At 40.7% G+C, this 13,457-nt stretch overlaps 1 protein-coding gene across 4 annotated transcripts in view; it reads left to right on the plus strand.

Moving 5' to 3' along the window:
* The window catches only part of mki67 (marker of proliferation Ki-67), a 60,098-nt gene that overhangs the window by 15,760 nt on the left and 30,881 nt on the right, over positions 1-13,457 (plus strand). For 3 of the 4 annotated variants that reach the window (XM_041209821.1, XM_041209820.1, XM_041209822.1), the window contains exons 6-8: positions 3,895-3,976; positions 9,197-11,650; positions 12,143-12,393. In XM_041209821.1, the coding sequence (XP_041065755.1) occupies positions 3,895-3,976; positions 9,197-11,650; positions 12,143-12,393 (2,787 nt within the window). The remainder of the gene's footprint in view (positions 1-3,894; positions 3,977-9,196; positions 11,651-12,142; positions 12,394-13,457) is intronic. The other variant, XM_041209823.1, reaches the window with a different exon arrangement.

Here is a 13,457-nt window from a genome sequence, read left to right on the forward strand (position 1 = left end):
AATGATTAAATGTCATTACTCACCTGAACAGAGTATCAGTCACCAGCTTGACGCAACTGTGGACAGTTGATTGGGAAGCTCCACAAAGATCCACCACTGAGCCCTGGAAAGAGCCAGAGGCACAGAAATTGAGAGCCACTGTGACATTCAGAGCCACTGGGATGGGGTGACCAACCACACAATGGAGGTGATCTCAAGCCCAATCATCTGACACATGGAGGCCAGTTTAGGGAGGATAGAATGTGAGTGCCGGAAGTGTGTCGAGTTTGGAGGCAAAAAAGGCATGACTGAGGGTTTCATCAAATGATCTGGGGCAAGGGTGGAGCTGGGTGATGTCAGTGAGGTGGAAATGGATGGTCTTAGTGATTACAGTGATATATGGTTAGAAGGTAATTAATTTCTGGCTCAAATATGGCATCAAAGCTGTGAGCAGTTTGGTTCAGCCTTACGATTTGCTAGGTAGGAGTCGGTAGCTAGTGAATGGAGTTTATGGCATGGACTGAAAACAATGACTTCAGTTTTCAGTGTTTAGATTGTTTGAAATTTCTGCTCATCCAGTAATGTATGTCGGATAAGCAGTCTGATTTATTGACAATGAAGGATTCGAGAGAGGTGGTATGGTTGAGCTGGGTGTCATCTGTGTGCATGTGAAAATTGATGCTGTGTTTTTGGCTGATGTTGCTGAGGGACAGAATGTAGATGAAAAATAGGCGGGGCCAAGGGACACCAGAAGTAATGGAGTGGGAAGAGAAGCCATTGAAAGTGTCACTAGATAGGGGGGGTGGCGGCGGCAAGTGATATAAATACTGTGGCTACAAGAGCAGGTCAGAAGCTGGGAATCCTGTGGCAAGTAACTCGTGTCCTGACTCCCCAAAGCCTGACGACCATTTACAAGGCACAAATCAAGAGTGTGATGAGTGCAATTCTAATAACACTCAAGAAGCTTGGCACTATCCGGGACAAAGCAGCCCGTTTGATTGGCACCCTTTCCCACAAATGTGCACTCCATCCACCATAGGCAAACTGGTAGCAATGTATACCATCGCCAAGATGTACTGCAGAAACTCAACCAAGGCTCCAGAGGCAGCACCTCCCAAACCCACAACCACTCCCACCTTGAAGGACAAAGGCAGTAGAGACACAATTGCAAATTCCCCATCTGCTTTCATCCTGGGGCATATAATTGACAAGAAACTTAACTGGACTAGGCACATCATAACATGGCTTCTAAAGCAGTGCAGAGGCTGGGTCCTCTGATTAGTGATTTGCCACTAATCAGACTATTCTGCACTACATTCCCTTTAAGATGAATATAGCCTTCCTATGGTGTGGTGCTCAGAACTGGACATGATACTCCAGGTGGGCTCTAACCAGTGCTTTGTATGATTGCAACATGATTTCTGATCACTTGTATTCTCAACCTTTAGAAATGAAGGCCAGCATTCCAGCACTTCTGTTTCTGCTGTATTTTCAGTAACTGATGATTCGGTGTAGAGTCCTGGTATGGAAATGGCTCAGCATTTTTATATGAAAATCAAAATACTTTCTTCCTTGAATTTCCTAATAGTGTAATTTTGCTTGCCTAATACTAAAATTCTTTTAGGTGTTCAAGAGATAATGTGGATCCTGAAGAATAATATCCTCCTACCCCCCCTCGCCCCAGTTTGGATACCCAAACAGCTTTGTGCCTCATCTCTCCCTCTTTTTTGCATTCCCTTCTGAACTGTCTCCTATGTTCCACTTTGTTCTTGTACTGCGTTATGGTAGTTATCTTTATTTGCCATTTTCCCTGATGCCATGGCTGCTCAGAATGGATGTTTGCTAATTGAGCAATTGATAAAATATTTACATTGGTTTGATTTTTCAAATTTGCAGTGAAAGCAGTCCTGTTAATGTAAACCCTGTAAACTTCTGCTTTCTACTGCTAACTGTCAAATTCACCAGCTTGTTGTGGATGTTTTGGCTCATAAAATTGCTACAAATCCTGATACACTCATACTGCCATAGTCTGGTTGCTGTTTAACATTGTATGAATTTGTGAAAGTGAATTCATGCAATGTGTTTTTCATATCTTCCTTCCTGCACATTACTTTACACCTATGTGTTAAATTTCATTTTTTTCCCAACATTTTGCTTAGCCTGTCCTATAACTTCTGAATTGTGACCTTGGATTTTATGGCCACCTTGTTATCATCTGCAAATTTGATTAATTTAATGAAGGTCATTGATATAAATTAGAAATATTAGTGGGTCTAAAAAGTAAACTCTGGAAACCCTGCTCAGTGCCTTCTACCTCCTCCTGCCATTACTTCTCTAACCAGAACCTTTTGCTTTGTTCAACTTATTTTAATCATTCCCAAGATTTGCCCTCAATCCACCAAATTTGTCGATGCCTTTTTCCAATTCGGGCAGACATTCAAGCTTCTCCGCACTGTTGTTTTTTCATTTCAGTAAGTTCTGTTCAAGTAGGGTCTTCCCCTTCTGGAGCCATGCTAATTGTCATTTATTAGATTATTGTATAGAAAATTAGATTTACTCCTGATGATTCCATTATTTTATGTGAAATTGAAGTTTATCAGCCTTTTTGAATGTCAGTGCCATATTTGCCTACTTCCAGGGTACCTCAAAAATTACCTTCCCAATGATTGGCAATGCCTCTCAATTCAGCCTATATTCTAAAAGCTTAACTGTTCGAAAAACTCAGGTCTGACAGGATCCGTGGAAAGAGAAACAGAGCTGACGTTTCGAGTCTGTATGACTCTTCTTTAGAGCTAAAGAGAAGTAGAAATGTGATGAAATTTATATTGTTTAAGGTCGGGGTGGAGCAGGTGAAGCTGCATAGAAGACCCAGCGACAGGTGGGGGCAAAGGAGAGATTGACAAAGATGCCATGAGCAAAAGGACAAAGGGAGTGTTAACGGTAGTGGTAAGGGCTAAAAAAAAGTGCTGATAGTGGCAAAAGTAAGAAAGATTCGCTCCCAATGCGGTCTCCTTGACATAAGAGAGGCCAAATGCAGACTGGGTGCCCGCTTTGTGGAACACCTTAGGTCTGTCCGCAAGCATGACCCAGACCTTCCTGTTGCTTGCCATTTCAACACACCACCCTGCTCTCATGCCAGTATGTCCGTCCTTGGCCTGCCCAACCCAAACTGGAGGAACAACACCTCATCTTCCGATGAGGCACTTTATAGCCTTCCAGGCTTAACATCAAGTTCAACAACTTCAGACCATGAACTCTCTCCTCTATCTTTAGCCCCTTTTTATCACTTTTTTCAAAATTCATTTTTATTTTTCATCCATTTATTTTTACTTATTTTCATTTAAATTAATTTATTCATTTTTACCCCCACCTTTTATCCTATTTTCGATCTTTTCTCCCCACCACCGTCCTCTCCTCTCCCCCCACCCCACCCCACCCTCACAAGGGCCACCTGTCACTTGTTCATGTTCTTTTCAGAGTGCTTACCCTTGTCCTGCTATTATCACATTCTGCTTTCTGACCTTAATGCCACGATCAGCGCCTCCTTTAGCCCTTATCGCTACCATTAACACTCCCTTTACCTTCTGTTCATGACATCTTTGTCAATCTCTCCTTTGCTCTGCCTATTGCTGGCCTTCTACTCAACTTCACCTGCTCTACACTCTTTCTCTCGCTCTCTCTCTCTCTTTCTTTCCCCCCCCCACCCAAACAGTATAAATTTCATCACATTTCTACTTTTCTTTAGCTCTGAGGAAGAGTCATACAGACTCAAAATGTCAACTCTATTTCTCTCTCCACAGATGCTGTCAGACCTGCTGAGTTTTTCTGTTTTTGTTCCAGATTTCCAGCATTCTTGGTATTTTGCTTTTACTCTTAATGGTTCCTTCCTTAATTTGATAATGTTTCACTTAACAGGTTCTTCATGTTCAACAGGGAGTAGATGATGGTTCACAACCTTCTGGCAAGGCTCGTCGGTCTGCAAGTGGACAGAAGCCTGGTTGGTATTTTTTGCATTATATATTTTTTTTAAAAGCTAATTCACAAGTTCTAACTATATGGTTTGCATATACATATCTAGAACTCTGATTTGCATGTAAACCCTTTTCAGGATGTGGACCTCACTGGCAAGGTTGACATTTATTAACCATCCATAACTGCTGCAATATGCGTGGCAATGGTGCTCCCACTTTACGTTTAAATAGGGGGTTTAGGATTTTGACCCAACAGCGATGAAGGAATACGAGTTGGAATGGTGTGTGACTTGGAGGGAATGGTTTTCCCACAGCTGCCTTTAAGCTTCTGTGACAGTGCTTCCCAAACTTTTTCTTACTGTGATCCCATTTTAATGCTTTTAAATTGCCATGACCCAGAGTGGTGGGGAGGAAAGAGTTGCAAGAATGTTTTGAATGCTCTGGAGGCAGTGAGGGAACCTTGGTTTGAAAGCCCCACTGTGAGGGCCTAAAGCCTCATCCTATTTTTTTAAAGTATAAAATATATAGAGATATGCTCATTGCTACCCCTAAAAATTTAAATTGAACAAAGACCTAACATCAGCCATGTCTGTCTGTGACCCTCAAACAAAAAGGAGTTATCTAGCAGTATCAGAGAAACTCACAGCTCATTATCTCTGAAGAGCCATTAATGACACAATGTGGGCTGCACAGACCAAACTCAAAGAGAGCTGTACAAAGGTTATCTGCATTTCATAACCTAGGCTGGCCAACAGGAGTCTGTGTCTGCTAAGACAAAGCGCTTCACGACCTTTCTTTCAATTCTTAATGGTTGAGACATTCCACAATCTCGGGATACATGCCCTTTGTCAAAGACAGTGGTGAGAATAAAGTCATACGAACATACGAAGTAGGAGCAGAAGTAGGCCATTTGGCCCCCAAGCCTGCTCCATCATTCAATACGATCATGACTGGCCTGTTTCTGTTTCCAATTTCACATTCCTATCTACCCCTGAAAACCTTTGATTACTTTTCCTGACAAGAATCTATCTACCTCCGCCTTAAAAATATTCAATGACCCACCTCCACAGCCTTCTGAGGCAGGGAGTTCCAAAGTCTTACAACCCTGTAAGAGAAAAACAATTTCTTCATCCCTGTACTAAAAGGGTGACCCCTAGTTCTGGACTTACCCACAGGAGGAAACATCTATTCCATGTCCACCTTGTCCACACCGTTCAAGTCATGTGACCTGGATCTCTAGTTTCTGGAACTAGTAATATTGCCTTGCTGTACTGCAAAGGCTGTCTGTCATTTTATCATCCAACTAGCAGCATCACAGACAAGGAGCTCTGTCCCAGATTGAACATCCGACCCCATCCACACTGCTGCGGAAATTCTGTACCTTCGCCTACAAGACAGGCAAGCAGAGATGAATCAATCTCATTGTGTGAAATCAACACCTCTGGAGAAGTGAATTAACCAGCCCTCAGACCTCTGTGATGGGATACCTCATTGGACTTTGATTCTGGACTTGGAAACCTATGTGAAACATTTCTTTTCTCTGTGGTCTCTGCACATAAATCTTTCTTTTGTCTATCCCTCTTTTACTGTATGAATGCAAAGAAGGCAATGTTGTGACGCTCCTGAGTTTTGAGTGTGTGCAAATAAACTAACCTTTAGTTCGGATGAACTTAATCTCGAGTTTGCTGTAGCATTATTAATTGGATCTCACCAAAATCTGGGGGTTGGGAAATAATGCCACCGTTTATAAAGGGGGAAACAAAACAAAACACTGTTTTGTTTACGGACTGGTGGCGAGAGGAGAAATTAGTGCCATTTAAATTAATCCCCTCCTGTCTGACACCTGGTTTACAAGCAAGAATTAATACAATAGAAGTTGTACAAAGTGACATTTACCCAGCCTTAACTGCTCATTTTAGTTTAGTTTAATTTAATTACCGGTGTGATTTTTTGATCAACAACAAACTTGAAGCCAAATCTTGATCAGGAGCGAAATGTGCATTTAAAATTTCTTGCTCCTAGGAGAAAGCAAGCACAGGTGCAAGGTTTTTTGAAGGAGTTTTCCGGCTCCTTCCTCCCTGACAAATATAAATTGTGCTAATTCCATGGAACCTGAGGGCCTGTCATTGCCGCTTGGCTTCTCCAATTAAGCTTTGCCTGGATTGATCCTCAGCAGTCGAGAGAGAATTTCTCCGCCCTCTACATGATATCAAAGCTTCTCATTTATTTGGTAACTCTCCATTGACCTGCTCCTTCTTACATGAACAATAATACAAATCTTCAGATGCACGGATCAATCAAACTCTCCAGCAAAACTGAGGCAGATCTCACAACAACCTGCTGGAGTCTTGTTGTGAAGCAAGTCAGGAGTAGTAGCTCTATCAGTGACATGTTGCAAGAATTCCATCTGAGCCTAGTTTCATTGCCACAGTAGTCTTTGCAGCCTCTGAAGAGGGGGAGCTCATGACCCTGTCTGCTTGTCCCTTGTCCCCACCAGGCATCGTGACCCACTGCTTTGGAACCCCTATTCTACCTGGTGACGGTTGTGGGCTTGGGAGGTGCCTCAGTGAGTCCCTGGACTGCATCCTGTGGGACTACACAATGTAGCCAAAGTGTACCCCTAGCGGAGGGATGAATGCTTCAGGTAGTGAATATGATGCCTATCAAGTGAACTGCTTTTTCCCTGAATTTAAGTTCTTGAGTGTTATAGCTGCACTTAGAGGATTCTTGAACCATTGATTTTTGGAGCTTCTTTTTTGAAGGTTATTTATCCACAAAATTACTTTGAAGTGGAGAGCAGAGTACTATCCTTGGTGTTACCATTGACTGGAAACCTAACTGGATCAGCCATTTAAACATAAGCTACAAGAGCAGGTCAGAGGATGGAAATTCTACAGCAAGTGGCTCACCACCTGACTCCCCAAAGCCTGCACCATCTGCAAGGTACAAGTCAGTAGCTTGGAATACTCTCCACTTGCCCGGATGAGTGCACCTGCAACAATACTCGAGCTCCATGCTATTCATTGATTGGTATCCCATCCACAACCTTAAACCCACAACCTCTACTACCCAGAAGAGCAAGGCAAAATGTATGGAAACACCACCTACAGGTTCTCCTCCAAGTCACACGTTGTCCTAACTTGGAATGATTTTGTGGTTCCTTCACTGTCACTGGGTCAAAATCCTGGAACTCCCTCCCTAACTCTGAGTGTAATAATACCATATGAATTGCAGCAGTTCAAGGAGTGTCTCAACACCACCTTCTCGAGGACAATTGGAAATGGGCAATAAATTCTGGCCCTACCAGTAAAGCTCATATTTCATGAATGATTCAAAAATATACCGAACCATCCAAAAGTTGATTATCAACCCATTAGTTTAGACTAGATTCCAAAAAATATTTCTCTGAATCAAGGTAAACATCTAGGACATTACCCAGTTGAATGTTGGGCAGCAGTTTGGATACCATATTTGGATTTTGCACTGCCTCTGCATTATCCTTACCCTTATGGAGGCATTTTGCTGTTGTGTACCCTGATATAAGCAATGTGATTGTTCCTGGCTGCAATTTTTGCTTTAAGGAAGGCTTACACCTCTTCTAGTTTTTAGTTCTTTGGAAGTGCGGTAAGTCTCCATTTCAATTTAAATCTCATATCCAGAAAATTGAAAATAAAGCATTGAAGGCTGTTTGGCCATGGGATCTGTACTGGTGCTTGTTGTGTACCCTAATTCAATTTCTGCTCTCTTTTTCCCTATGTTTTCTTCTGTCTACCATGACCACAGCCGGTGTTAATTGCTGCGCAAACCAAATCCCAGAGGGAAACTTGCCTTATGGGCCACAACCTTTCTTTTATATTCTATAATGAGAACACGACGTACCTGTCTCAGTAGTAAGAGGTCTAGTTCTGGGTTCTTAAAAGTTAAAAGACATTTTAAAGTTTTATTAGAAATCAAGAAAATTTGAGCACACAAGATTACATTTATACAATTAAGGTTAGTCTTACAAAACATTCCTTCCATAACACTCTACTTGGTCAAACCCACAAGCAACCACTTTGCTGACAACAGTTCCTTATGGATATTTAAATGTGGAATCCAGTAATATCTCACAAGGCAGACTGTTATAGCTTCATTAAAGGTGTACCACATGACCTTTACCACTTTGCTGTGGAATTCACTTCAGTATAAAACTGCCTGCCGCAGCCCAAGACTTCTCAACAGCTCCAGCCATCTCCAGGTTAATGGCTAAACAGCCAGTAACTCTAATGTATCTTTTTTCCCCTTTCATTCCAGTTCCATTGTTCTCACCCCTTTGAAACACAAACCCTTCCAAATATAAAGATCTTTCATGTTTCCATCTTGTCTTTGCTTTTGGGTTAATAAAAATATAATATCTCCACTACATGTTTACCTACGAATTCCTGCAAGATGCAAGCATTCTCCTTTCCTCCTCTAATTCCCCATTGAAATTCAAACAAGCTCTCAACTTAGCTAAAAATGCAAATGTTAGATCTAATCTATACATGTACCTCAAATTTAACACCTTTAACCTTTTCATGTTTCCAAACTGTCAGACAGCCTGACTTCTGTCAAACTGTTGCCTAGTGTAATTAAATATTTTCCACCACCCTCCCAGCATTCTTCACAGAGTAACACACTATACCCCAAAATATTTTTTCAAAATATCCATTCTCACTGAAATATCCATTTCAAATGCAGTTTGAAGTGTTGCCATCACTGTGAAGGTTACTTGTATTAAAGCAGTTAATAGTCATAAGGCCTCAATTTCTTTCCCCTAGTTTCCCATTTTTCTCCTGAAGAGAATCATTTTTCCCATCCCACCACTCCAACAATAATGGAAACCGTTTTTTTCATTTTACCCACTCAAAATCATTTATAATCCTGAAATTATTCTACTACAACTTGTTCCCATGAAAAGAGTCCTGATTTTGCTCAACCTCTTATAGCTTATTCCTGATATCAAATCTATTCACAAATGCCTTGCCTACAGTAGTGCATCATAAAATCATGTGTTGTGTTTATCAAGTGAACTTTCAAGCTAGGAGCAGAAAATTTATAATCCTCAGTGATAAACATACAATGCATGTTTTGTACTAGATTACCCTCCTGTTGAATTGCTGTTTCTGAATGTCACTCGTGTTTATATCTTATTACTTGAACCTTGCCTGTTAACTGTAATATTGTGAATTGCTTTTGTCCTTTTGAATTTCATGGTGTTTTGTCAGATAAGCTAGATGTGGATAAAATCTTCAAAGCAGCAACGAAATCTGCAAATGCTACGCCAAATGAAAGGGATGATTCACCTCCAAAGCACCTGCGCAAGAGAAGCTCCACAAAAATTCTTAATGATGAACAACTTGCAGATGAGGAATATTTATCGCCTTTCTCCAAACTTTATGAAATATTCAAGCAGGAGGTCGCAAAACCAATTCAGAATAAACCAAATGAAATTAATATGCATGTACCAGTTAACGAAAGCAGCACTGACCTGACAAAGCAAACCAGTGTCCCAGGAAAAAAATCCGATGCTGCAGTTTCTCAATATGTCAAGAATCCCCGAACATCTCTGAGCGCCAGACGAATGTCTGGGAGGAGCAGCAATATTACACTCAAAGAGGGCAAGATTGAAAAAGATTGTGACTACGATAAAATGAACAATTCAGATACTCTGTTAATTGAGGGTATTGCAACTGCAGACCTTGCAAAACCAACTGCTAACATAAGCAGCCCAAAGAAAAATATTTTAATGGAATTAAACAAATTTACAGAAAATGCCCCTTCTGAGGCGACAGTTACATCACCTAGATTTTCTGATGTAGGTGTTAAAGGGAAAGAGCAAAATAACTACCTGTGCTCTAAATGTACACCAAAAACAAAACAGAAGTGTCAACATTTCACTGCTCGCAAATCCTTAACTGTAGGTGAAGTTGTAAAGAAACCGCAAGAGATTCTTGAGCCTTCAGTGGAAAAAGAACCGAAAACTGTTGAAGTAGAGCAATCACCAGTTAATGATGGCAAGGAAAGGGCTAAAACACCCAAAAAACATGGCAGATCATCTTTACGTAACAAAAATGCGGAACCTGCAGATAGTCAGTCAGAGCAGGTGGAATCCACAAATGTTTCTGAGCTTTCAGCTGCAAAATCAGAAGTGAAAGATGAATCGGTAGAAATGGAACATACAGCAGCTAATGTAGGCAGAGAACAGGCTGAAACCCCCAAAAAACGTGGCAGATCATCTTTACGCAACAAAAGTGCGGAACCTGCAGATATTCAGTCAAAGCTGTTGGAATCCACGAATGTTTCTGAGCCTTCAGCTGCAAAATCAGAAGTGAAAGATAAATCGGTAGAAATGGAACATACAGCAGCTAATGTAGGCAGAGAACAGGCTGAAACCCCCAAAAAACGTGGCAGATCATCTTTACGCAACAAAAGTGCGGAACCTGCAGATATTCAGTCAGAGCAGGTGGAATCCACAAATGTTTCTGAGCCTTCAGCTGCAAAATCAGAACTGAAAGATAAATCGGTAGAAATGGAACATACAGCAGCTAATGTAGGCAGAGAACAGGCTGAAACCTCAAAAAAACGTGGCAGATCATCTTTCCGCAACAAAAGTGCGGAACCTGCAGATATTCAGTCAGAGCAGGTGGAATCCACAAACGTTTCTGAGCTTTCAGCTGCAAAATCAGAACTAAAAGATAAATCGGTAGAAATGGAACATACAGCAGCGAATGTAGGCAGAGAATGGGCTGAAACCCCCAAAAAACGTGGCAGATCATCTTTATGCAACAAAAATGCGGAACCTGCAGATATTCAGTCAGAGCGGGTGGAATCCACGAATGTTTCTGAGCCTTCAGCTGCAAAATCAGAACTGAAAGATAAATCGGTAGAAATGGAACATACAGCAGCTAATGTAGGCAGAGAACAGGCTGAAACCCCAAAAAAACGTGGCAGATCATCTTTACGCAACAAAAGTGCAGAACCTGCAGATATTCAGTCAGAGCAGGTGGAATCCACAAATGTTTCTGAGCCTTCAGCTGCAAGATCAGAACTGAAAGATAAATCGATAGAAATGGAACATACAGCAGCGAATGTAGGCAGAGAATGGGCTGAAACCCCCAAAAAACGTGGCAGATCATCTTTACGCAACAAAAATGCGGAACCTGCAGATATTCAGTCAGAGCGGGTGGAATCCACGAATGTTTCTGAGCCTTCAGCTGCAAAATCAGAACTGAAAGATAAATCGGTAGAAATGGAACATACAGCAGCTAATGTAAGCAGAGAACGGGCTGAAACCCCCAAAAAACGTGGCAGATCATCTTTACGCAACAAAAATGAGGAACCTGCAGATATGCAGACTGAATCTGCAGAGGTTTTGGAGTCTTCAGCTTCAAAGTCACCTGCCCTGGTTAAACAGAAAAGTGGCACCTCTCCATCTTCAGTCCATCTGCTTAGGGAAAGTGATGCTCCATATTACCCGACCAAAGCAGAGCGCTTGAAGAGAAAGAGTTGGGCATCTAAAAGTCCACTAGACTCTAACGGTGAAAAAACTGAGAAAATAGTTGCTGGGGGAGACCATATACATCCTATGAATACAGCTACAGTACAATTGGAAACGTTTTCATCTGTAGACATTGAACTTAATCACTATACCAGCAGCAAAGAATCCACTTCATCTCCAGGTAAAATCTAGCACTGTGGGAACTGGAGATTATAAATGGGGAAGAATGGCTTACCTACATTAAGTTTATAATCTTTTAATGTACAGCTATCTTTAAAAAGAAACCTCTGAAGCAGCTTAATGATTTTTATGCACTAAAATAGGCTATGTTAATGAGCTTTTAAAAAAAAAAATCTAGTAAGCAGTGAAAAATAGTGCCTATCGTGTTAAGAAATTTGATCACCAGATAATTCCGGTTAAGTGACTTGAATATTTAATGATGGACTATTATGCAACACTGGCATACTGCAGTGCTACTAATTGTGTAACTTGGATAGTGGAAGCAAGATGGAACTTTGCAGGATCTTTATGAATTTACTCTCACATTGCTAAAATATGGTGGCTTTTTAGTTTACCTGGGGTCTGAAATTTTAAAATAAATCTCGCTTGCTTAGATTAAATTTGTTTTTGTGCTTTTTAACTAAATTGCTCCATTTTAATTATTTCTCGACAGCTGTTACCTCCTATTTATCAAAAAAGCGCAGAAGTGAAAATGAAGAAAATTTTTATGGCCCAAGTTTTAAGCGAAAGAGAGTTTCTTTTGGTGCAAACCTAAGTCCAGAAGTATTTGACAAACGCATGCCACCAAGCTCTCCTCTGCGAAAAGGAGGCACTCCGACCCGAGTAAGCACACCATTTCGATGTACTCCACATACAGTACTGAAACATGCTTCCAGCATTGGAATACACACTTGTACAATTGAGGTAACTATTGAAATGCATTTATTAACCCTTTATGCATAGAATCATTCCAGCTGATCTGCATCAGGACAGGGTTATTTCTTATCCACTTGATTAACCCTTGGAACTTCTAGTTATCATTATATAATTGCTTGTCTGTGACTGATTTGTAAAAAGAAAAATCATATTTACAGTAAAGTCACACTATACATGGAATGGTAATACACATTGGAAATATGGGAACTTGAGTTATCTTGTGGATCACTATCATTTGCACTTGATTACTCGGAAATCCATTGACATATGATGTATAACTTCACTGTAACACTTGTGTCATGGAGAGATGCAATATTCTTGTTTCCCCACAGTACATTGCTTCCAATTGGATATTATAATCAATAATATACTGTAAAAGCTTGGTGACAGTACCATCTTGTGGCAAGAATCTGGTATAACAATTATTACTAGCTGTGAAAATTTTGATTTTGAATGGGAGTTAAAATTTTAAAAAGTAAACAATAGGACGACAAAGTTGCTAATGTAGAAATGCCTTAGAGGCATTTTTGCTTTACAGAATCTGAGCCTGAGCAATAAACTTATAAAATTGGTTGACCCATGGAATCAGGTAACCACATATATTCATCATTTTAAGGGCAAGTTGTGCAGGATAGTGATGCTAAATTGTGAAGTGCCAAACCAGTCAAAAGATGGACTTCACAGTGCTTTTGAAGCCAATGGTTGATTTGGCATCAAGTATTTTTTTTCACATGAGGGAAGTTGGCTGAATGGTTCAGTTTGAGTTTACAAGGCTAGCAGTGATGTTTTGTCATTTATTGATCTGTATGGAAACTGCCATAGCTATTGGGAAGGTCAATGGACCAGAGAATGGTTGGAGTGAATAGTTGACAATTGCTTGAACTTGTGTTACCATGCTAGGTAGGGAATGTGTGGTAAATATCAGCATATTAAACAAAAAAAACCTGCCAATTTTTGTAGTTGCCGTTTAATATCTATCTGTCTCAAAAGTCAGAAACTAAAATGTTGAGCTATCACTGCCAATCGCTGATGAGCACATGGAAAATAAAGAC

The sequence above is a fragment of the Carcharodon carcharias genome, chromosome 17 (assembly GCF_017639515.1).
Source record: "Carcharodon carcharias isolate sCarCar2 chromosome 17, sCarCar2.pri, whole genome shotgun sequence".
In the NCBI taxonomy this organism is placed as follows: domain Eukaryota; kingdom Metazoa; phylum Chordata; class Chondrichthyes; order Lamniformes; family Lamnidae; genus Carcharodon; species Carcharodon carcharias.